Source organism: Capricornis sumatraensis, chromosome 20 (genome assembly GCF_032405125.1).
Source record: "Capricornis sumatraensis isolate serow.1 chromosome 20, serow.2, whole genome shotgun sequence".
NCBI lineage: Eukaryota > Metazoa > Chordata > Mammalia > Artiodactyla > Bovidae > Capricornis > Capricornis sumatraensis.
Window position 1 is genome coordinate 40,174,368 of NC_091088.1, and position 26,054 is coordinate 40,200,421.

The 26,054-nt window shown below is 49.7% G+C and overlaps 1 protein-coding gene across 1 annotated transcript; it reads left to right on the forward strand.

Annotated features, from left to right (window-relative positions):
• Nucleotides 1-4,448: 4,448 nt before the first annotated feature.
• Nucleotides 4,449-12,788, forward strand: CA7 (carbonic anhydrase 7). Its single transcript, XM_068992722.1, has 7 exons — nucleotides 4,449-4,488; nucleotides 7,042-7,239; nucleotides 10,202-10,320; nucleotides 11,247-11,342; nucleotides 11,446-11,508; nucleotides 12,008-12,163; nucleotides 12,666-12,788. Exons 1-7 carry the CDS (start codon nucleotides 4,449-4,451, stop codon nucleotides 12,786-12,788), a joined length of 795 nt encoding a protein of 264 aa, XP_068848823.1.
• Nucleotides 12,789-26,054: the final 13,266 nt, after the last annotated feature.

Sequence of the window (26,054 nt, forward strand, 5' to 3'; positions counted from 1 at the left end):
GTCCATAGGGTCTCAAAGAGTCAGATATGACTGAGTGACTGAGCATAATACATACTGAAAAAGCCTGGCAGGATGGTCACTACAGTGTTTACAGTGGTGATTCTTGGGTGGTAATATGACCAGTGAATTTTCTTTACTATGCTTTTCTGATTCTCCCGAATTTTCTATAATAAATAGGTGCCACTACTGTAATTGGAAAATGAATATTTGGGGTTTTAAATTTCCCCAGAAAACTAAGGAAAGGGAGAAAGAACAGAGGTCTGAGGAGTCCACACTTTGTTCTAGGAGTCTCACAGATATGCTCACCCAACCATCCTATCTATTAGTCCTCTTGAACCCCATGAATCACAGCACGCCAGGCCTCCCTGTCCATCACCAACTCCCGGAGTTCACTCAGACTCTCTGTTCCCATCTGACAGATCAGAAAACAGGCTGAGAGGTGAAGCAGCTCGCCCCAGATCACACAGCTAGTGATGCTGGGAGCCAGGACCAGGTCTGTCTGAGTTAAGCCAGATTCATTCCACTTGTGAGTGCATACACATACATACTTGTTGTTATTCAGTCACTCCGTCATGTCTGACTCTTTTTTTTTTTTTCATGTCTGACTCTTTGCGAGCCCATGGTCTGCAGCACACCAGGCTTCCCTGTCCTTCACCATCTCCAGGAATTTGCTCAAACTCATGTCCTCTGAGTCAGTGATGCCATTCCAACCATCTCATCCTCTGTCACCCCCTTCTCTTGCCTTCAATCTTTCCTAGTATCAGGGCCTTTTGCAATGAGTCAGCTCTTCGCATCAGGTGGCCAAAGTATTGGAGCTTCAGCTTCAGCATTAGCCCTTCCAATGAATATTCAGGGTTGATTTCCTTTTGGATTAACTGGTTGGATCTCCTTGCTGTCCAAGGGACTCTCAAGAGTCTTCTCCAGCACCACAGTTCAGAGGCATCAGTTCTTCAGGGCTCAGCCTTTTTTTTTTTTGTCCAGCTCTCACATCTGTACATGACTACTGGAAAAACCATAGCTTTGACTATATGGACCTTTGGAGGCAAAGTAATGTCTCTGCTTTTAATATGCTACGTTTGTCATTGCTTTTCTTCCAAGGAGTAAGCATCTTTTAATTTCATGGCTGCAGTCACCATCCACAGTGACTTTGGAGCCCAAGAAACTTAAGTCTCACTGTTTCCATTGTTTCTATATACTTGGAGTGAAAATTTTTTGGAAAAAAAAAAAAACCTAGGAAGCTATAATTTTCATCTTAGAATCTCTAGGTCACAGGGCTTCCAGTCTGGCCTGTTGGCCCTGGGCACAGCACACAGTGAAGAGCAGGCATGATTCTGCCTGTTGGTGCAGCACTGGACAACTACTGTCTCAACTGAAACTCACAGGGATCCCATGAGTTTGGGTAGGGCAGGGATGATGCCCTAATCACCTCGTTACTGTAGAGCAAAGACAATTATATCTTTGAGAGGGGAAGTGAGATCTGGTCAAGGTCAGGATGAATGAGGTGTGGCTGTGCAATCCTCCTCCAGCCCTTCATCATAGCTCTCACATCCCTACACTTCCTCTCCCCCAGAAAGAGTGAAATCCAGGAGGCCACTGACACCAATGAGACCAAAGAATAAACTCCAGAGCAGTGAAATCAATTCTTTTTTTTTTATTCCACTTTTTCTTTAAAATTTTTTTTTTTTTTGGCTGAGTTGTATGGCATATGGGATCTTAGTTCCCTGACCAGGGATTGAACCCATGCCCCCTGCATCAGGAGCACAGTCTTAAACACTAGACTGCCAGGGAAATCCCCAGTACCGTTTCAAAGACAGCATATAATTGAGACAGGATGTGCCTGAATGGGGGCACAGTCTTTCCCAGGTTGACCTGAGTGGGCTACAGGGGCAACTGAGGCTTCACCTCAGACAGGCAGACTCCATCAGCTCCTCTCACCTACCTGAGTTCCCAGCTCTCCAGCACCTAGAGAAAACTGCTAAAGACAGGATGTAGGAAGGGAAGAATTGGATCAACTTTTATTTGGTTGTTAAAGAGGCAATATTTTAATTCTTTCTGAAGGAGTGAGCAGTAAAGGGTGTCCCTCCCATTCCCATTCTGCACCCTCTCCCACCCTTCCAGGCTCCCAGTCTCCACCCAGGAGGCAAACACTCTCCCTAGCTTCTCTTCAGTCACTGTAGAGGAAGTCTTACCTGTCTACACAAATGACAATCAAATTTCAAATCCACTTCCTCCCCGCTCCTGGTGATTTTAGACATGTTGAATGAGGGACTCAGCAGCCCTAGGTTTTTATCCTAGCTCTGTCACTCACTGTGCACCCTAACTCAGCTCCTCTGAGCCCTGCTTTCCTCATCTACAAAGTGGGGCTACTGTGAGAATGAAGCTCGATTCAATGCTATATAAGTAATTCCATTTTTTGTTAGTACTATAAATATGGAAATGTCTGGGTCACAGTGAGGGGGAAGTAGGTCAATGAAATAAACACATTTGGGCCCAACCCCAGGCCCTGAGAGTGTTGCAGCTCCCCCAGGAGAAAGGTGGCTGGCTCTTCTGGGAGATGAACAGAGGCAGTCTTGGGGGCTACCGTCTGCATGTCTATTATGATCCCCGGCCCCCTGTCTTAGAGTCAGATTTTTATTAAGGGCCCCTTCCAGCTCCTGGGTCAAGGAGAGGTGTCTAGGCAGTGCTGGGAGGTCATTGACTGACCTTGGCCCAGCCAACCAGTTGTCACTTAATCTCCACAACTCTGCTCGGGGACCTGAGGAGTTCAGGGCCTAAGAGAGGGAAACCAAGAGAGCCACACAGATATAGGGGAGCCTGGCAGACAAGATGGCAGATTTCCTCACAAGGTCAGCCAACAGCAGGGTCTGAAATAGTCTCCCTCTGGTAGAGGTCAGGCCAGCAGAGACTTCACAAATGGTCCTTCAGCTCTGGTGGGGTACAAATCCCTGGGTGGGATCATTTGTCTCTCCTTCCATCCACCCATCTGTTTGTCTTCCCAAAAGTGCCTGCTGAGACCTAGCCAGAGACAAGCCCTATCCTTGGCATAAGGCCACATGCTCAGATGAATCAGATTGGGCCGGATGGAGCCAGTGGGTGGAAGACAGAGGACGTCCCAGGTGGAGGGCGCAGCAAGGACCAGGGCTTGTGGATGGGAAAATGTTGGGCCAAGGCAGATACTGAGATTGAGTACAGGGTGGAGGGCCTGAGCTCCCAGCAGGTGTGCCGAAGGTCATGGCAAGGCAAGGAAAGGAGGGACAAACAGTGAGCTATAAAGAAATAGGCAAAGAGACCTGGACAGTGGAGGAAGCAAGGAAGAGAAGCAGGGGGTGGAGGTAGGGCCTCATACTTAGTTCCATGGCGGGAGCCAGCTGGTGTTCTGTGGATCTGTCTTTTTAAGTATTTATTTGGCTGCACCAAGTTTTCATTGCGGCACATGGGATCCTTAGTTGTGGCGTGTGGAATCTAGTTCCCTGACCAGGGATCCATAGAACCCTGGCCCCCTGCATTGGGAGTGCAGGGTCTCAGTTTCTGGACCACCAGGGAAGTTCCCTGGGGTCTGTCTGCCTTAATGCCCAGTGGTTAAAGCCCAAACTCCCCACTCCCATTATGAGACCATGGTTCTGCCTAAGCCCTCCTCCTACCCCAGGGCTCCCAGACCCCCACAACCACGGGACTCCTTCCCCCCCCCACCCCCCACAAGGGGAAGTAGGAAAGAGAACAAGAATCCAGGAGTGAGACAAATTGAGAGTAAAGCCCTCACTCTCTAGCTAGAAGATCTGCAGCAGGAAGTCACCTCACCTCTCTGGGCCTCAGTCTCCTGTTTTATGCAATCAGGCTAATGGAAGCATACCACCCATTGTTGTAGGAAAGCTGAGAGGGTTAGGAAACAGGAAGGATCCAAAGCTTGGCCCAGCACCTGGATCCTTCACCAAACAGGGGAAACTCCACTCCTGGACACTTGATGGTCAGTGCAATTTGCAGTTTCAAGGGGTCCCAGTCCAAGAGGACTCGGGGCCCAGAACTCAGGTCTCCGGTGGTGGGATTTACCGCCCAGGGACAAGCCTGGGGGATGGTGGGGTGTGGAGAAACGGAGGCGGCCCTCATGATGGTGTCTTCTCCTCCCCCAGAGGCTGTACACGTGCTGGAGGGAAGGAGGTACAGTGCTCGGCCAGGGTCACGGTGGGGGTGGGGTTTAGGTCCCCTTGACACCCCCCACACAGTCCGCATCTCAACTTAGGGTTCAACTGGCTTGCGGGGTGGGTGGGAGAGGGCAGGGCGGGGCAGGGCCGGCCTCTCTCGTCCTACTGGGGGCTGGGGGGGCGGGTCCCCTGGGAACCGCTCCTCCCGCCTGCCGCCGCTTTAAGAGGCTGCTCCGCAGCAGCGAGCGGGGCCGGAGCCGCAGCCCGAGCGAGCAGAACTGAGCCGAGCCGGCAGGTGACGGCAGCGGCATGACCGGCCACCACGGCTGGGGCTACGGCCAGAACGACGGTAGGCACAGACCCCAGCCAGCCCCCATCCACTGGGACTCGCCCCTGACCCTCCCACCCAGCGGGACCTGCAAGCCCCCTATCCTCCAGGCGAGACGGGGACCCTTCTCCCATCCAGCCCCCAGAGCCCGGCCCACCCGCCGGGTCAGAGCCCTGGCTCCCCAGCACCTGGCGCAAAGTGCGCGCGGCTCTCCGTCCGGCCCCGCCACCAGCAAGCCACCCGCGGCCAAGCGCGTCCTGCCTCCTCCTCCGCGCAGCCCCTGACGACCCAGCTCGCTGGGACCTGGGCCGGACACTCACTCACTCATCCCCCGCTGGAGTGCGCAGCGGATGGAGGTAGCCCAGGGCAGCTGGGGGCGGGCTGAACGCAGCGCGCTGCGCGATGTATGTGCGGGGAGCGCGCACGGCTGGTGTGCAGTGACCTCCCGGGAGCTGGGCTCCGCGTGGGCAAGGGCGCGGTGTCCCCGGCAGAGTTTGCCCGTCGAAGTGTCCAAGCTTTCGAGTCAGCAGGTATGTGAAGGAAGGGAGCATCTAAGGGCGCATGGATGTGTCTGCGTGTCTGCCTCTGGCAGGGTGTCTGAGCACGTCCCTGCGTGAGACAAGGGAGCCGGTGGCCCACATCAGCCTCCTAGTCTGACCGGGAGAATAGCTCCTCAATCCTGCCTCAGTTTCCTCCTCAAGATGCAGAGGAAGGGAGAAGAGGCAGACGGTGAGAGCCAGACCACTTGAGTGTGGGTTTGCAGCAGGGCAGTTCCTTTGAGGCTATTTCTTACCAAGCTGGGGTGGGGATGTGGGATAAGGGTTCTTAGCTTTCCCTGAGGAGCCAAAATCCAGAGGAAACCCAGGCAAGGCAGATGGGGGTGGGGAGAAGGGGAGTGCTGGTGGGAGGAACACCCCCATCCCTACTTATCTGCAGAGAGGCAGGCACTCTGTGAGGGGTGGATGAGGGTCCTGGGTACCAAGTCTGGGTGTCTGGAGGTTACAATTGGGCCAGAGAGAGTTAGGGAGGTGCTGTGGGGTCTTTGCCTCCTCTCTGAGGTCCCAAGCACACAGGAGCATATTTTGAAGGGGAAACCCCTGTTTGGACATGTGAAAGCTAGAAAGAAATTTTCAGGAAAAGGCAACAGAGATCCGCAGGGATGCAGAGAGAGGCAGAGCAGGGGCAGGTTGACAGGACCCTCCTAGAAGATTCTCTCCCCCCACACCAGCTCCTGCTCCTAGCCAGCTTCTGGATGCCTTCCCCAGAGTCAAAGTCCCCTGACTCCAGCCTTCTTGCTAGTCCTGACCACCAGCACTGAATGTCCAGTATCGCATTAGGTCTGCCCCGTAGCTGGCCTCCCTGAAGCTGCTGTGGCTCACCCAGTCCTGGGTCACCCAGCCTAGGGACAGTGAGGGCGGGAAGGACAGAGGATGGAGGTGCCGGCATGCGGCATGCTCACAGGACTTCAAAAATAACCCACAGTGGGTCTGGGCCACGCTTCTGAGTCATCCACTGGGGACACAGCTCTGTCGGCACCTGCTGCTGTTTTCTCAGGAAAACTTAAGAAGCCAAAAACGGGGAGAAGCACCAGCCGGCAGTGGCTCTAAAAATAGGCTGCATCTCAGGATGTTCCCCAGGGAGATGCCGAGCCTCTCGGCTGCAGATGGAATCTCTGGGAGGCAGGTGGTGGGTGCTCGTGGGTGTGCACACAGGTGTGCATGTGTGTGCACGAGCATGTGTTTTGCTGTAGTGTCTTAGTGCAGACCCAGGTTTGCAACAGGGGGTATCTCTGTGTGAGGGTGCCTATGTGTGTGTCAGAGATACTTGGAAGGGCTGCACACTTGTACACTTGTGTTACTGGGCCTGCCCACTCTGGATGCGGTGAGCTCAGGCCACTGTGCACATATGTGTGCACACATGAAAATCTCCTTGGACTTGCACATGCCCAAGGAGGGCAGCTGGGGGCAAGGCATGCACACACTGTGTGTTTACTCCTGTACCCAAGTGTGCATGCACACGTGCACAAGTGACCCTCAGTGCCCTCATCTGTGAAATGGGAATCACACTTGGCTCTACTTGACAAGGCTATTATGAGAAGCATATGCATGTCATAGAACCAAAGTGAAGTTGATGTGAGCTTTAGTTATCATTATTATGAATACCGACTGAAACTTGGTCAGATGCAAGAAGAGGCCAGACACCCGGTAGGGTAGGGTCAGGGACCTCGAGGCCCTGGGGACCTCTCTAAACATATGCTGGGTGTTGGGGAGGACCTGCTCCCCCAAATTGCCCCTGAGCCTGTAGCTTTTGTGTGCTCCCTTCCACGTGTTAGCTCTCTGGATCTCCTATCAGCTATGAGTAGAGAGCTTTGGGGAGGCCATTTCACAGACAAGAAAATGGAGGCTAAGAGGGGAAGTGGCAGAGGTGGGAGTGACTCTCCAGACCATGCGACTCCATAGCAGAGGCTGACTTCTGAAAGGATATAGCACGGAGACCATCCCCCACAGATGCCCTCGTCTGCAGCCCTGAGATCCGGGCTGGCCTGAGTCCTTGCCCTCTCCCCGCCATCTACAGGCCCCTCACACTGGCACAAGCTGTATCCCATTGCCCAGGGAGACCGCCAGTCACCAATCAATATCGTATCTAGCCAGGCTGTGTACTCGCCCAGCCTGAAGGCACTGGAGATTTCCTATGAGTCCTGCACATCCCTCAGCATCGCCAACAATGGCCACTCTGTCCAAGTGGACTTCAATGACAGCGATGACCGAACTGGTAAGTGGTCCCTGCTGGCCGCTGGCCCTCTTCTCCCTGGGATCCTAACCTGATTGGGGCAGGCTCAAGAAGGGCAGAAGGCCATGCTGGGAAAGGAAAGCTCCACTTTTCACCATCTGTGAGGCCTCAGTCTCCTGATGCATAAAATAGGGGGCACTAAGACCCTGTTTCCCTCCCTGGGGTCACAGAGAGGAAAAATGAAAAACCTGGAGTGATATCTGTAGTGCTGGCATGTAGTAGATGCACAAGAAATACAAATTCTCTTTCTTCTCTTTCATTTAGTTCTTGAGGTCGGGTTTGTTTCCACTCCCTGCCCCATCACTGACCTGCTGTGTGGCCTAAGGCCAGACCCTCCTCTGGTGGTGATCTGTTTAAGCCCAGCAGAAAGAGAATGGAGCTAACATGTTCTGTGTGCCGGGCCCCTTGTTAAGGTCATAGGCAGTTGGTTTATTCCTCTTAAGAACCTGCCTCTAAGATGGGCTAGCAGAAACTTAGTAAGCTGGGGAGGGCCAGAACCTGCCTGGTCCTACTCCGAAGTCTCCAGCCCAACTACAGCCTCAAATCCCAACCATCTTGGACCAAAGGGAGCCCAGGGGGAGCTTGTGGCAGCTCCTTCCAGGGTCTCTTTGCCCTGGGATTAGAGGGTTCCTCCATGATAAATTCCTAGTCAGGAGGCTTGAGAGTGCTCCTTAGTATAGGGATTTTTGTCCTTATGACCAGGCCTGTGAGGGGTCGAGTGGGACAAAGAGGGAATCTGCTAAAGTTTCTTACATAAGGAAGTGACTGGTACTCTGCCCCTCTGTCTCTGAGCCCTGCCCCCCATACAAGTAATAAAAGTACTCAGGGGAACTCAAGTTTCAAATAGAGAATCAAAAGGCAGACAAGAGGAGGAAAGCCAGATAGGAATGATCTTATTTTCTTAGTGCCGAGTTCTCCGGTAGGCTAGGAAAAAAAGGAAAGAAGATCAGTTATATTTCTTGCTGCAGAAGGGAGGAAATGCAGCAGATCCTCAGAAGAGAGGCACAGCATTCCTGGTACTGAATTCTAAGTAAAAGGCTCTCACGCAGAGCTTTGGGGAGGGACATAGGGCTCTTGATGACATTGTTGTTGTTTAGTCACTAAGTCGTGTCCAACTCTTAGCGACCCTGTGGAATGTAGCCTTCCAGGCTCCTCTGTCCTTTGGGATTTCCCAGGCAGGAGTGGGTTGCCTTTTCTTTCTCCAGGGAATCTTCCCAACCCAGGGATCGAATCTGCATCTCCTGCACTGGCAGATTCTTTACCACTAAGCCATCAGGGAAGCACCTAAGATCACAGTTTGTGAAGGAGTAGTTTTCCAGTGACTGGACCTTCCGAATAACCTTCAGAGGGCACTGAGGGCTCGATTCAGACATAAGTAGCTCAGTGAGGGCCACTCTTGGTAGGGAAGGCCCAAGGGAGCATTCCTCTGGACTACAGATCCAGGGGCTCACTTTCTAGCCTGGCTGGGGTTCCCTCCCTTAATAGAATGCCCAGACCTGAGGGGTTAGGGTCCCAGTGGAAAGAAAGTAGGCTTAGGAGTGAGAGAGTTGGGGCTCTGCCACTTCCCAGCTGTGTGACCTTAGGCAAGAGACCCACCTTTTCAAGCCTCTGTGCCACATCTGGCCAGGGGGATGACAATGTGTCTCCCTCTAGGCCACTGTGGGGGTTGATGTCTGCAGAGTGCCTAAACATGTAGTAAGTACACCGTGAATGGCAGTGTGTCCTGTGTTCAGGATGCAGAGAGCAGGCTGAGGAAGCCAAGCTCAAGGGTTAGGAAGGGAGACCACTCTCTAAGAGGTTACACTATGGAGTCCCAGGTGGGGCATGCTCGGAAGAGTGAGCCTCCACAGTCCATATCAGAAGCTCAGTCTGTAGGCCCTCCCCAGGATGGAGGCATCCTCACTGGGCCTCAACCCAGAGCCACCTCCTTCAGGCTCAGTTAACCACCCGGCATTGCCATGGACAGACCTGCTGCTCAGGTGAGGCAGGACAGCGAGACAGGGCCTCTGGGCTGTCCCATTATCCTCTTTCTCGAGGGGCCCACAGGGGTCAGGGCCCTGCCCTGGTCACCCATCCTGGAGGGGCCTAGTGGAACTCTGAGCCCAGGGCTGTCACCTGATCCAGGAGCTCACATTCAGGCCTGGTGGGGGCTCCCTCCACTACTAGATCTATTTCAGCTAGAAATTCAATCAGTCCCAGGAGGCCCTGTGTGTGGCCTCTGCTCACTGGGTATCAGAGTAGGAAAGTCACAAAACCAGCATAAAGTGGCCCTGCCAAAGAGGCCATGAGGGCGGGACTCTGGTCAAGACAGGGGCCTGACCCTTGGAGCGGGGACCCTCAAGAGCTGGCCTCTGGACATCAGGTCCTGGGGAGCCACCAGGTTCTGGGCAGGCAACACAGCCTGGTGATTTAGGGCCTTGGGCTCTGGACTTACATGAAGTAGACGCGGGCTTATATCTTAGCTCAGTGCCTTGCTGTGTGTGACCTTGGGCAAAGACCTTGCTCTCTCTGTCTCTTGGTTCCTCCTTTATACAATAGGAATAATAATAGGTTCTGTCCTGAGTTACCAGGAAGACTAAAGAAGAGAATCCTTCCGACCCGGCTCTGAGTCAGGGCTGCAGGCATGGGACGTCTACCGTTAGTGGCGAAGGGGATCTGAGAAGCAACATCCCAGCTTCACCTGGAAAGTGGGCAGGAGTGGGGAGGATGTACCCTGTCAGTACCAGACTCCTCTGCCACCTACAGGCCTCCAGGATTTCTGCCCTGGCCCAGTCAAGGACATAGGGAACTGCGTTGGGACTGATCCAAGTCCACTTAGCCCCAAGAATGTTCCAAATGAAGAGTTTATCTCCCTTCTGGGCACTGCCCTGATGCTAGTACTGCTGCCTTCAGGCAGTTTGGGGTCTCTCAAGACTATTGCTACAGGTCCCCCTTCTCCCCTCAGTGGTGTCTGGGGGCCCCCTGGATGGGCCCTACCGGCTTAAGCAGTTCCATTTCCACTGGGGCAAGAAGCACGGTGTGGGCTCGGAGCACACGGTGGATGGCAAGTCATTCCCCAGCGAGGTAAGACCTTCCTCTGCCTGATGTGGGAAGGAGTGGGGTACTGGGGAGTCAGGGGTTTGCTAGGTGCCCAATGTGGGTCACTGGAGGGAGTGAAGTCCCCTAGGAGACCTCCACCCACCCTCAGCACAGGGTCTTCCACCTGAAGTTGGCCCACTGTTGTGCTGATCTGTGTGTCCAGAAGGAATTTTCTGAAGGGCAAATCCAGTCCCATTACAGCCTTGCAACAACCCTTCAAGGATTAAGCCTGGCATTCAAGGGCCTGCGTGACCTGGCTTTGCCTGGCCTCATCTCACCTTGATGAGGCCACACCTGGCTCTTTCATGTTGCTGTTGTTATTGTTGAGTCACTAAGTCTTGTCCTACTCTTTTGCAACTCCATCACTGTAGTTCACCAGGCTCCTCTGTCCGTAGGATTCTCCAGGCAAGAGTACTGCAGTGGGTAGCCATTTCCTTCTCCAGGCGATCTCCTGGACCCAGGGATCAAACCCACATCTCCTGTGTTTCCTGCATTGGCAGGTGGATTCTCTACCACTGAGCCACCTGGGAAGCTTGGCTCTTTCATACCTCGAGGCATTTACCTATGCTGTTCGTTCTGCCTGCAATACCTTGCCCCGAGAGTACCATTGGTACTCTCTTCTGATTCTTTGGCCTCAGCTGCAGGATCCACTTCCTCAGGGAGGTGTCACGTCAGATGGTCATTATCTATTTCACAGTTCACGGAGGGCAGGGCTGAGCTCTTTGGTCCCTTGGGGCTCAGGAAAGGGTCAGACCTAGAGCAGGGTTAATGCTATCTTTGACCCATGGCTCCCAGAGGAGCCCCTCCTGCAGGGGGCCAGGAGTCCTGTGGGAGTGAGGGAAACCTAGCCCTGAACTCTCACGGACCCTGGGAGGTACTAAGCACTGGCCTGGCCTGTTGTTGCCCTGTAGCTGCACCTGGTTCATTGGAACGCCAAGAAGTACAGCACCTTTGGGGAGGCGGCCTCAGCGCCCGATGGCCTGGCTGTGGTTGGTGTCTTCCTGGAGGTGAGGGGGCTACCTGGGAGCCAGGGGGCCATAGGAGGCCTGGTGCCACCCCTAGTCCCAGAACATAGTGAATTCTGGGCTCACACTGCCTTCTCTCTGACAGACGGGGGACGAGCACCCCAGCATGAACCGTCTGACAGATGCGCTCTACATGGTTCGGTTTAAGGTGAGACCAGGGGTCGGTGCCCTTGATCCAGAGCAGCCTGGGAGGGGAGGGAGGACCAGGCTAGATCATGGAGTTGGCTCTCCCACTCTTCCCTGCAGCAGACCCTTGCAGAGGTGAAGGGTGCAGGTCCACAGCTGTGGGGCGCTGCAACTGACTCCTCATCATCAAGGTCCATGGCCCCGCTGCATGCCCAGGGTGCTGTCTGGTTGGGTATAGGATTCATAAGATGCTTATCACATTAATGGTCCTCCGACAGGCAGCACCACTAAGGTTTGTCGAGGGCAAAGGAGGGAACATGGTGCCCTGAGAGCTTTACGAGCCGCAGCTTTCTAATGCAAAAGGATGGGTGATGGCCTCTGGGGTCACAGACATTTGCCCACAGTTTGCATCACTGGGCCATATAAGCCTAAACCCCATTGACAGAAATGGGCTGGGAGGGTGCTGCTCTCATCCTGGTGGGAGGTCTATGCTGATTCCTGGCTCCCCCACCCTGGCCCAGGGCACCAAGGCCCAGTTCAGCTGCTTCAACCCCAAGTGCCTCCTGCCTGCCAGCCGGCACTACTGGACCTACCCCGGGTCCCTGACGACACCACCGCTGAGCGAGAGTGTCACCTGGATTGTGCTCCGGGAGCCCATCCGTATCTCTGAGAGGCAGGTGAGTCCTCCCAGAGGAGCAGATGGAGGGAGGCGACACTCAGGCACACCTGGGCAGCATGACCGTAGCAGACCACAGCCCGTGGTCCCACCATCAAGGTTCCCATTTTTTGTTACTAAATGTTCAGATCCTTGGCTGGGAGTCAGCTTGGTTGTTAGGCATTAGGACCTGGACACAGGCTAGAAGGAGAGATCCCTGGATCCTGGGACCGCCCCTAGCGTGCTAGAATCTGAATGCTGCATTTGCAGACGATTCTTAGCTAGAGCGAAGATTGGAACTGGAGCTACATGAACAGGACCCAGGTTCAGAGGCTCTTTAGTGAATAAGTCACTGAGCTTGGGGGTCCCAAACATGAAATGAGTGGGGGGAAGTAGGGATAAGCCCTAGGGACAGGAGGAGAGAGGGGCAGATCTGCCTGGGCAGGGTATTCCAGATGATGTGTCTGGGGTCAGAGGGGACCACAGCTCCCCCATTCTGTCCTGAGTATCTCTTCTGCCTTAAGATGGAGAAATTCCGGAGCCTGCTTTTCACCTCAGAGGAGGATGAGAGGATCCACATGGTGAACAACTTCCGGCCACCACAGCCACTGAAGGGCCGTGTGGTCAAGGCCTCCTTCCGGGCCTGAGCTGTCTACCTGCCCAGCCAGTCACCGGGGCACCATCTTCCCAAGGGCTTCCATGTCAGCAGACACCAAACCATCCTAGGCTCCCTGCCTGGGGTTGCTGCGGACCCTCCTTCAGTTGGCTTGCTCCTTGGCCACGCTGGAGGCTTCTTGACGGGACCCTCAAGTCGGGGGACACCTTTCAGCAGCCCTGGGGACAGGAAGGGACCTGAGCCGAGTGTGGTCCAAGCCTGAGGCTGCCTCTGCTCTCCAAGACCCAAAGGCCCCTGGGAACCTCCTCTTGTCTTCCCCACTGGCAGTGGCAGCAGCCCTACCCCGAGCTCACACTGTGACGGATGAGACCAAACTCTCTGGGGCAAGCAGCTGGCACTCCCAGAAAGACTCAAGCAATAATTAGAAGAGTGGGCAGAGCTGCCCTCTCAGCATTACCTCTTCTGCGGGCCTCCACTATGCACGCACCTCACTGCCAGGCCATTAAAACTGGGACTCAGCCTGCTGCGGGTGACGTGGCCTTCTCCCTCCAGCCACCTGCTGCCATAGGCAGGCACTGGCTACAGCTTATGTAGTATCTCCCTTCATCCTCACCCAGCCACCAAAGCAACCTACATGACAATCCCTCCGTGCACTGATTAATAAATTCAATCATTCATGCAACAAATACCCACTGAGGGCCTGTGTTCTATCAAGTACCCTTCTGGACATCAGAGAGGCCATGGTGATGAGTCAAGCACGGGATGTTGAGAGCGCCATGGAAACTGAGCTCAGATTGTGATAACTTCATCTGGTGAAGGGATTAAATTCCAACCAGTATTCCAAGGCAGAGAGATGAGAGCAGTGTGTTTGAGCAGAAAGAGCAGAGGTGCCAGCTCCCAGGTGAGAGCCCAAGGTGTCTGTGGAGTGGAGAAGCACCAGTGGGGCTGGAGGCCTGGGGGAGAGCCTGGGACTCTCTCCAAGGCTAGTGGAGTCAGGAAGGATCTGGAGTACAGGGAGGGTGAGGCCAGATGTGCAAAGGGGGAGATCCCTGGGGAGTGTTGGGGGGCAGGCAGGAATGGCAGCAGGGGAGATGGTGGCCAGCAGCCAGGAGAAAGAATACAGGGTGGTGAAGGCTGGGAGCAGGGGGCTGAATGAGAGAGATTTAGATAGCATTTAGCTATCAATGAGGGAGGGGGGTGGGGGAGTGCAGAGTATGTCCCTGGGTAGAGAGGTGACAGGAAAGCCTGGGCAAGAGGAGACCAGGAGGGACACACAGATTTTGTGGGGCCCTGGAGAGGAGTGCTAGGAAGGAGTGGGGTGTTGGGGTCTGAGCCAAGAAGAGAGGTAGAGGGTGGAGGGAGGTTTGGAGCATCTTCATTCAAGGTGGTAGGTGAGGCCGAGGGGCAGGAAGGAGAGGGTACTCAGTGAGAGATCCAGCCCAGAACCAGGGCACAACCCTGGAGAGATGCTGCTGAGGGGGAAAGCCACAGAGTGGGGTCTGAGACACCTAATGAGAGTGTTTGGAAAGGTAAGGGGGGGGTGGCGGATGGAGGGTCTGAGGAGTCTGAGGCAGGGTGGGGCTGGGGTGAGAGAAATGATCTCTCAGGGTACAAAATTTAAAGAGGCATGCACCCTCAGGTCCCAACCCTGCATCTGAATGACACTGAGAGTGCATGTCTCCTTAAACGTGCACCTGAAGTGCCTTGCTGGACTCACCGTAGTCCCAGCCCAAGTCCAGAAGGGTTGGAAACCCAGCTATCGCTGCACCCCAGATGAGCCAGAGCAGGGAGGATGGTGGACAGTGGGGGCACTGAGGAGTGGGGCAGGGAGTAAAACTGGGACAGCAAATGTATGCCTGAGGTTGCGAAGGGAGAGCTGAGGGGATGCAGGGTCTAGGTTTTTGGAGAGATGGACCAGGGCACGCCTGGGAAGGAGGCATGTTCAGGATGTGCCTGAACATCCTTGGGAAGGAGGCCAACCTGCAGGTACTGGCAGGGCCAGGGGTGCATCCATGTCTACTCACTTTTGCCATAGCTTGTCATGGTCACTATACCAGGAGGGCACTCCAAGGTCATGGGACACCTCTGGGCTTTGGCTGAGCCCGTGAGGAGAGGGCGGAATTGGGCCTCAGACCTCTAGCTTCAAGCCCAGGGAGGCAGGGGAGGGAAAGGTTTGCTCTGTTGACAATCCCCCTTTCCACTGTCATGCTCGGGGCATACCTCTCCCCAGTGTGTCGGGGCATAAGGGGCACAGGTCCCTCGCCAAGGGCTGCTCCTGCACAGGGTCAGACCATTTTACTCCTGCAGGCACTCCTGGCCTCATCTAGGGACCGTTTTCTCCCTCCACGTTGATGATGGTTAAAGGGATGGTGTCTGGAGGACAGCGTTTGCTCAGCTTGGGGGAAGTAACGCTAGTAATGGCCCTCTGAAGGCAGGTAAGGGGCTTGGGGCAGGTGTCTGACTCTCTCCCTATGACCCAAGAGCTGTCATTACCCCCATGTTACAGATGAGAAAGATGAGGCTGGGGGAGGTTAAATAGGCATGTGGTCAAGCAGAATTTGAAGCTGGATTTGTCCGATAACCCGTCTGCTATTTGCCAGAGCAGCTGGGCCCTAGGGAGGGAGGGATGAGCATAGCGGTGGCCACCTGGAGGCGGTACAATAGGCCTGATACCACCGGCCCTGCCAGAGCTCTTGGCCGGCCTCCCAGGGATGGCGGCACCACAGGCCTGGCGCTGCGGAGGACTTGAGAAATGGGAGCTGGTTTTAAAATAATTATCCCAAGGCTGCCAAGATTCCTCACGCCTTTCATCCTTCCACTTAATTCATTTTTTAAATTTAAAACTATTTTAAAACCAAAAGTGGCCTCCTTCTGCTAAAATTACAGTGCAAGCTTTGACCCTATTACATGCAAATAGGATCCGCCAGCTGGATCCCAAATGCTTCCAGCAGACCTGACCTCAAGGGCCACAGGACTGGGTCCTGAATCCTCATCCGTGGTGAGATTGCCTCCTGGAGGCACTGCTAGGCACATTTAGGGTACCCAAGACAAGATGGGCTCTGCTTACTCCCAAGACCCCAGAGACCCCTTCCCAGGGTAGCCAGGGTGACCCTCTAAGAGATCTGGACTGCAGGGCCCAGGCAAGTGGCCACACCATGCCGAGCCTGTGCCCAGGCTAGGGGGCACAATCTTCCCCTCGAAGCACCTCCTGGGCTCCATAGCATCTCCCTTCTCTTGGCCTCACCCCATCTCAGGAGGTGGGGTGGCTGTGAAGACCCAGACTGCCAAGAATTTGCTCCCAAACCCGAAGTCATTCTCTACATCTGTTGCCTCAGGGGCCAGGGACGTGGCCCACTAAGGGCTGGCCAGGAAGGACCGCTAGCCAGGATGCTTAACTGTGGGGAAAGTGATCTGAGGCCTGAGCGGCATTTGGGAACGGGGACAGAGGTGGGTCTGAGGCAGAGGATGCAAGACAACCCGACAGAGTGGCTGGCAGGGTGACACCCGGGAGGGGCCACACTGTGGTTCAAGCCTACGGCGCCTGGGGCAGGGCAGAGGCCGGCCCACTGCAGTTGGAACTGGGGAGGCAGGTCAGTTAATGTTATCTGCTCAGGCTGGCCATCTTGGGGAGCCTCCTGTGTCCATGGGTCACAGCTTCAACTCCAAGCCCACCCTCAAAGGCAGAAGATACTGCTGGTTGGTTAAGATTCCGAGGAGGAAAGGAACATGACTCTTTGAGCATGGAGGGTTCTAGTATTTGTCCCGCAGCCAAAGGGCCTGAGGAATGCACCCTTTTGGAGTCCTCTCTGCTCACAAATTCTAAAGCAGATTCACTGACTTCCACACTTGGGCTTTGCACCACACGTCACTCAAGCCCTCTGATGCTTGTGTCCGCCTCTGTAAATGGAAATGATATAATGTCAGTTTCATATGTAAGTAAAAATTTTCTAGTAGCTCTATTTTTAAAAGTAAAAAAAGTCCAAGGTACAGCAATCAGAAAAGAAAGAGAAATAAAAGGAATCCAAATCTGGAAAGGAAGAAATAAACCTATCACTATAGCAGATGACATGATACTTGACTTAGAAAATCCTAAAGAGATCACCAAAAAACTACTAGAACTCATCAATAAATTTGGTAAGGCTGCAGGATACAAAATTAATATACAGAAATCAGTTGCATTTCTATACACTAACAATGAACTGTCAGAAAAAGAAATTAAGAAAGCATATCAAAAAGAATAAAACCCCTAGGAGTAAATCTAAGGCAGTAAAAGATCTGTACTCAAACAACTATAAGGCACAGATGAAATAAATTGAAGATGGCACAAACAGACGGAAAGATAAACCATGCTCATGGCTTGGAAGAATTTATACTGTTAAGGTGACCATACTACCCAAAGCAACCTACAGATTTAATGCAATTCCTATCAAAATACCAGTGGCATTTTTCACAGAACTGGAATGAATAATTCTAAGATTTGTATGGTAACACAAAAGACTTCCAAATAGCCAAAACAATCTTGAGAAAGAAGAACAAGCTAGGAGCATCACACTCCCTGACTTCAAACTATACTACAAAGCTACAGTATACTCCATGCAGAACAGTATGATACTGGCACAGAAACAGATTATACATCAATGGAACAGAATAGAGAACCCAGAAATGAACCCACACGTAATGGGCAATTAATCTATGACAAAAGAGGCAAGAATATACAGTGGGAGAAAAGACAGTCTCTTCAATAAATAGTGTTAAGAAAACTGGACCATTACTTGAAAAAGAACTGAAATGGATGATGCCCTCACACAATACACAAAAATAAATTCAAAATGGGTTAAAGACTTTAAAATGAATCCTGAAACCATAAAACTTCTAGAAGGAAACAGAGGCAGTACTTGCTTTAACACTGGTCTTAGTAATATTTTTTCTTAATATATCTCCTCAGGCAAGGGAAACAAAAGCCACAGTGAATAAGTGGCACTACGTCAAACTAAAAGGCTTTTGTACAGTGAAGCAAACTATCAACAAAATGAGAAGGCCACCTACTGAATGGGAGAAGATATTTACAAACACTATATCCAGTACGGGGTTAAGATCCAAAATATAAAAAGAACTCATACAACTCTACATAAAAAAAAACAAAACAAACAAATAGTACTTCCCTGATGGCCCAGAGGCTAAGAGTCTACCTGTCAATGCAGGGAACATGGGTTCAATCCCTGGTTTGGGAAGATTCCATATGTCATAGGGCAATGAAGCCCACATGTCAGAACCAGAGAAGAGCCCCCACTCACTGCAACTAGAGAAAGCCCATGCACAGTGAAGACCCAGCACAGACAAAAAATAAAACCAAATAACCCAATTAAAAAATAGGCAGAGGATCTGAACAGACATTTTTCCAAAGAAGACAGGCAGATGGCCAAGAGACATCAGAAAAGATGCTCAACATCACTCATCACCAGGGAGACGCAGTCAGAACCACAATGAGATATTACCTCCTATTAGTCAGAATGGCTATTTCAAAAAGACAACAAATAAGTGTTGGCGAGGATATGGAGAAAAGGGAACCTTCACTGCACTGTTGATAGAAATGTCAATTGGTGTAGCCGCTACAGAACATCATATGGAGATTCTTCAAAATATCAAAACTAGAACTGCCATTTGATGCAGCAATACCACTTCTGGGTATTTATCTCAAGAAAATAAAATTTACTACTGAGAAAACATTTATGTACCCCTATGTTCATTAGTTATTATTTGTAATTGCCAATATGTGGAAGAAATAATTTCATTTATATTTAATTGACTATTACTCAGCCATAAAAAATAATGAAGTCTTGATTTGCAATGATGTGGATATGGGCTAAGAGATATGACTCTAAGTGAAATAAGTCCAAGAAAGATAAATACTGTATGATTTCACATATATGTAGAATCTAAAAAGCAAGGCAAGTGAACAAACATGAAGAAACAAAAACAGAGTTATAGATACAGAGAACAAACAGGTGGTTGACAGAGGGGAAGGGGGTGGGGGAAGAAAGTAATCGGTGAGTGAGATCAAGAGGTACAAACTTCTAGTTGCAAAATAAGTAAGTCACAGGTATGAGATGTACGATATGAGAAACAGCCAACGATTATGTAATATCTTTGTATGATGACAGATTGTAACTAGACTTAGAGTAGTGATCATTTTGAAATGTATAGAAATATTGAATCACTATTTTGGGTACCAGAAGCTAACATAGTGCTGTAGGTCAGCTGTACTTCAAGAACAAACAGACAAACAAACAAAAAAGGAGATCAAGTTTGTGATTACCAGAGGCAGGGTGTGGGGTTAGAGGGAATGGGATGAAGACAGTCAAAAGCACAAAGTCCCAGTTATAAAGAAATAATTGTTAGGGATGTAATGTACAATGCAATAAGTATAATTACACTGCTGTAGGTCATATATGAAAGTTGTTAAGAAAGTAAATCCATAGAGCCCTTGTCACAATGAAAAATATTTTTTTCTATTTCTTTACATTTTTATCTATACGAGATGATGGATATTCTCTGAACTTATTGTGACCATCAATTCATGATGTATAAAGTCAAATCATTATGCTGTAACCCTTAAATTCATATAGTGCTGTGTATCAACTATATCTCAATAAGGCTGGAAGATTAATAAAGTTTAAGAATAAAATTTTTATGTGAAAGAAAAAAATGTAATTTGAATACTATATTTTAGTTATACATATAATATATAAATTATATATAACAATAATATATTTCAATATATTTATATATAAAATATATAAATTATATATAAATACATTATATTAATTATATATAAAAATATATAAGCAGGTTATGCCGTGGCGACTGCTGAACAGGTTTTGGAAGCAAGATCTCTCCCCATCTGGATTACAACGAAGTGGGAAGTATCCTGGAGAGGACTGGGAAACTGATTTTACTCATATGCCAAAAGCTAATGGATATTCTTGCTTACAAGTTTGGGTAGATACTTTTACTGGATGGATTGAGGCTTTTCTCTGTCGTAGTGAACAGGCTAAGGAGGTTATAAAGATTCTCTTCATCAGTGGAAGGCTTCCGGTGGTGGACATCTCCACTTCAAGGAAAGGACTTTCTCCAAGTCTGTGAATACCTTCAACAATCACATGCGATGCCTCTTCTTCATCTGATGACATTTACCAACCCTAAAATGGACTGGTGCAATACGTTGCACTTTAACTATGGACTTTACCTTGCACTTTAACTATGGACTTAATGTGTCTTTTAATTTTGATTTTAACTTGTTTTAATGACTATGTTGCCTTACATCTGTAACTGTGTAAATAAATTTGTTTTTAGCCTCATGAAAAAATATATATATAATTATATATTATATATAAAATTACATATAATATATAACTATATATTATATAATTCTATATTAAATTATATAGTATATATATTATATAATTATATAGTATATATAATTATATATTACTTATAATTCATATATTACATATTAATTATCTTAATTAACACAATACAATTATTAATTATAACACAGTATAATTAATGTGGTAATATTAATTATACTATATTATATAATTATATATTAATTATAAATTACATAATATATTGTATAAATATATTATATTATATTTAATATATAAAATATATTATATTAATATATTGAAATATATGATATATTAATATAATATAAATTATACTAATATATATAATAATATACATATTCTATATATTTCATATTATAAATATAAAATAATAAAATATATATTTCAATTATATCCAAAACACTTAATCATTTTAACATATAATCAATATACGAAATTAATGAGATAGTTCACATTATTTTTGGTGCTAAATTCTTGAACATCAGTGTTTATTTCACACTTTCTACATATCTCAGCTCAGACTGGTCACATTTCAAGTGCCCGAGACCACATGTGGCCAGCAGCCACCGTACTGGATAGCAAGGCCTGAAACGGATGCCACTCTTTACAGGGCCATCTGCTAGCAAGGTGTCCAAGCAGGCCTCTGGCCAGGCCCAGAGCCAGACAAGGCGATGGCAGGCGTGAGTCAGATCTGCTCCAAGCCTCTGTCCTCGACAAGGGCAGTCTCAGAACACTTGATGCCAACTTGGCTCTCTCTGTCAGGACGTCCCTCCTCTAGGAAACTGCCCTAACTCCCTTCCTCAGTCAGGCCTGGCTGGCCCTGTCCCAGGACACCCCCTGCAGGACCCTTGCTGTTCCACTGGGGAAAATATTCAAGACCGTCAAGAAGGAAAAAAATGGCAAGAGACTGGGGGGAGGAGGGAGTGCCTGAGAAGGGTCATGGCTTGGTTGAGGAGACTTGATTTGTTCAGGAGGGCTTCCTGGAAGAGGGGGCCAGGGCAAAGTTGTCAGAATCCGAGTGGAGGCTCAAAAAGCCTCAGCAGCAGGGAGCCCTACAAGACAGAGAGGAGGGAGGTCTGGCTCTTGCCCAGCATGGATCAACACAGGGGAGATGTATGGCTGCAGACACAGGTCTCCAGGCTCTGGAGGGCACAAATGCCAGGCAGGAGTCTACCCTTACATCCAGGGGCCAAGAGGAGCTACTGGGAAGTCTAGAGCAGGGGCTAAAGGGCTCCCAGATTGGAGGAAGAGGACTCTCTGAGGTTCAGAAAGCGCTGGGCATCTTGGCCTGAATTCACCTTCCAACACAGGCTCAAGTGCAAATGTTGGCAGGTGCAATTCATCAGCTCCTCCTGCTGCCCCTCCTGGGCTCCTGGAAATGGACTCATGCCCTTGCCCTGGCAGTCTCTGGCTTGGAAGTCTTGAATCTAATCTAAACCTCTCCAGCTGCAACCCAAATACGTGTCTTAGGGGCATGTGAGGATGAGCAGATGGCTTTTTCCCACTAAGCTGCCCTCCAGGGAAAAGCCCCGCAGGGAAGGCATGGGTACACAGGAGCCCTGGTCTCAGCTGGGCCCCCATAGAACTCTTGGGTCTTCAGAAAGAGACTCTCTCTCCTGCTCCTCCTCTCAGCACCTGCCCTGAGTGACAAGTTGTTGTTGCTCTGGGCACGGGTGTCCCAGAGGGCTCACTGCCCTGTCTCTCCAGGTATCCAGCCTCCAGGGGAACTGGGGGTGGGCATGTGAATTTTTGCTGTGGTTGCTTCTTCTTCTGAATGTTCAGGAGTAGTTTTTGGGGAACACCTTTTTCAGCCAGAGAAAGCCATAGCAGTGATCAATAAATTGCTCAGGGAATCTCAGAGCATCCAGGTCGAGAGGATTCCTGGTCTGACCCCACTCTACAGGTAGAACAACTGAGGCCCAGAGAGGAAACAGCATCTGTTCAAATGAATTGGTGGGAGATCTAAGATTTGTGATTCCCAGTACTATGCACTTCACCCATCACGAGAGCCTAATCTAGCAGAAAGATCTCCCCCATACCAAATAATTCCTGCTTGCCCGTCATGGGGGCTTCCCAGGTGGCGCAGTAGTAAAGAATTAACCTGCCAGTGCAGGAGAAATAAGAGATGTGGGTTCGGTCCCTTGGTCGAGAAGATCCCCTGGAGAAGGGCATGGTAACAGACTTCAGTATTCTTGCTTGGAGAATCCCAATGAACAGAGGAGCCTGGCGGGCTGCAGTCCACGGAGTTGCAAAGTCAGTCATGACTGAATTGACTGAGCATACAAGCACACCTTCCATGGAGCCTGAAATCCTGCCATTTGAGCTACAGTGCTCACCGCTGAGAATGGTCCTCTGAGGAAAGGCAAGTGTCCCTGGAAGGGGCACACAGCAACGCCTTATGGAGGAGTGACTACCGCCTCCTCTCCGTCTGCTCTGCAGTCTCTTCACTTGGCCTCAGTCTCTGCATTTGTAAACTGTGTCAATGAGAGGCCCAAGAGAGGTAGAGCTTGAGAGAAGAGGGAAAACAGAGTTCCCAGGGGGAGAGTTAATCTGTGTCTGAGCTGGGGGGCAGACAGCTCTGGATTTCAGGATGTGGGTCTCCCTGGGCACTCCCTACCCTGAAAGTGGATGCAGTGCTGGGTCAAAACCTGCAGGGAGAGAGGATCAAAAGAGCCTCCCCAAACCCCCAGAGTTTTCTCATCAGCACTCGTCAACCCAGGAGAATACCTGTGCTGAAATCCCTTCCAGCCCAACGTAATGGGAGCTTAGAGGTAGATTCAACTGATTTATGGAAAATAAAGGCATTCGATGTGTTGACCCAAGTCCATGAACTATGACCCCCTATAACACGAGGTCTGTACTTTAGGAGAAGTCAGTGTTTGGAAATGGTCTCTCCTAGGAGAACAGAGCTCTAATGGTACAATTTCAGGCAGGGGCAGGTGACCTGAAAAAATATTTGGAGGCAGCTAAGCCTTAAAATCTTTGGCCCCCACACTCAGCCTGTGGTTTCTAGGGACAGCAAAGGAGACTGGGGGCCTCCTCAGCCCGTGCGGCTCAGGTCTGCCAGGTACAGAGTTGCTTACATGCGTACTTTGACCGTGGACTGGGTCCAGAGTGCTGAGTGCCAACCTAGCTGCTTTAGCTGGAGCCAGGAGTGGCTCTGGCAACTCTGGGGCATGGGTCAGAGCACAGCAGCCAGTTCTACAGTCTTTGGGGCACCTGCCTTGATCCCAGTGTCCCCTGAGGTCAGAGGTCATGCTGAGGAAGGGAAGTCAGGTGGCAGGCAGCTGGCAAGAACTGCCAATCCCAGCCAACTTCACTGAGCTTTGCTGTAGGTTAGGACATTTAGAGATGGGCCTTCAGCACGTGTGACACACAGCCCTGGCCTCCGTGTCAGGAAATGCCAGGCTTTACTTCTTTCTTTTTCTGCCTCTCTTCACACTGACACCCATGAATACTGGGAATAGAGAAAGGAAGGAAGTAGAGAAGGTGGTCATGGGAATAGAGAAAGGAAGACCCAGTGCTTAGGGTTCTACTATCAGACCTGGACCCCCTTAACCCCAACATTTTACTTTAGCATAACTCAAGATTTATGGAAAAGTTGAAAAAAAATTCATTGAATACCCATAGACTAGCCACTCAGACTCAGTTTTATCACATTTGCTCTCTCCCACTCTTTCTTCATATGAACATTTTTTTAAAAAACTCTGAGAATAAGTTGCAGTCATGATATGCTTTCACTCCAAAATACTTCAGCAGTTTTTCCTAAAAACAAGGACGTTTTCTTACATGCATAAAACAAGAATCAAAATCAGGAAATTCACATTGATATGTTGGTATTATCTAATCAGTGTACCTTAATCAGATTTTGCTCATTGTCCCCATGATGTCTTTGTAAACCCCCAAAATTCCCAGACCATGCATTGTATTCAGTTGTCTGGTCCCTTAAGTTTCCTTTTCTCTGACAGTTCCCCCGTGTGTTTTCCTTTCACAACCTTGCCATAGTTGGAGAGCACAGGCCAGTGATATACTAGGAATACATCTACTAGGGATATTGATGTATCCCTCAGTTAGGTTTTGTCAAGTGTTTCCTCATGGAGACTCGGGTTATGTACCTTTCATGAGAATATCACAAATCAATCCCATATTGTCTTCAGCACATGATATTGACTTGTCTCATTCAGTTCAATTCAGTTCAGTCACTCAGTCATGTCTGCCTCTTTGCAACCCCACAAATCGCAGCACACCAGGCCTCCATGTCCATCACCAACTCCTGGAGTTCACTCAAACTCAAGTCCATTGAGTCGGTGATGCCATCCAACCATCTCATCCTCTGTCATCCCCTTCTCCTCCTGCCTTTAATCCTTCCCAGCATCAGCGTCTTTTCAAATGAGTCAGTTCTTCCCATCAGGTGGCCAAAGTATTGGAGTTTCAGCTTCAGCATCAATCCTTCCAATGAATATTCAGGACTGATCTCCTTCAGAATGGACTGGTTGGATCTCCTTGCAGTCCAAGGGATTCTCAAGTGTCTTCTCCAACACCACAGTTGAAAAGCATCAATTATTCAGCACTCAGCTTTCTTTATAGTCCAACTCTCACATCCATACATGACTACTGGAAAAACCATACCTTTGACTAGATGGACCTTTGTTGGCAAAGTAATGTCTCTGTTTTTGAATATGCTATCTAGGTTGGTCATAACTTTTCTTTCAGGGAGCAAGAGTCTTTTGATTTCATGGCTGCAGTCACCATCTGCAGTGATTTTGGAGCCCCCCAAAATAAAGTCTGTCACTGTTTTCACTGTTTCCTCATCTATTTGCCATGAAGTGATGGGACCAGATGCCATGATCTTAGTTTTCTGAATGTTGATCTTTTTTTTTGTTTTGAATGTTGAGCTTTAAGCCAACTTTTTCACTGCCCTCTTTCACTTTCATCAAGAGGCTCTTTAGTTCTTCACTTTCTGCCGTAAGTGTGGTGTCATCTGCATATCTGAGGTTATTGTTATTTCTCCTGGCAACCTTGATTCCAGCTTGTGCTTCATGCAGTCCAGCATTTCTCATTATGTACTCTATATATGAGTCAAATAAGCAGGGAGACAATATACAGCCTTGACGTACTCCTTTCCCTATTTGGAACCAGTCTGTTGTTCCATGTCCAGTTCTGATTGTTGCTTCTTGACCTGCATACAGAGTTCTCGGGAGGCAGGTCAGGTGGTCTGGTATTCCCATCTCTTGAAGAATTTTCCACAGTTTGCTGTGATCCACACAGTCAAAGGCTTTGATGTAGTCAATAAAGCAGAAATAGATGTTTTTCTGGAACTCTCTTGCTTTTTCGATGATCCAGTGGATGTTGGCAATTTGATCTCTGGTTCCTCTGCCTTTTCTAAATCCAGCTTGAACATCTGGAAGTTCACGGTTCACGTACTGTTGAAGCCTGGCTTGGAGAATTTTGAGCATCACTTTGCTAACATGATTTTGCTAGCTTGTCCCATTACTGGTGATGTTAACTTTGTTTTCTGTTATTGTTTTTCATGGCAGCATAATGTATATATGGCTTCCCTGTTGGCTCAGACAGTAAAAAATCTGCCTGCAATGCAGGAGACCCGGGTTCGGAGCCCTGGGTTGAGAGGATCCCTTGGAGAAGGGCATGGTAACCCACTCCAGTATTCTTGCCTGGAGAACTCCATGGACAGAGGCGCCTGACGAGCTACATTCCATGGAGTCCTAAAGAGCTGACAGGACTGAGCCACTAACAAACACGCACATACACGCAGGGTATATGCAGAAAAGTACATACACCCAATGAACTCTCACTGTCTGAACACACGTGTGCAAACAGCACCCAGATCAACAAAAGTACCTTTCCAGCACTCCAAACCCCCAAGTCCTCAT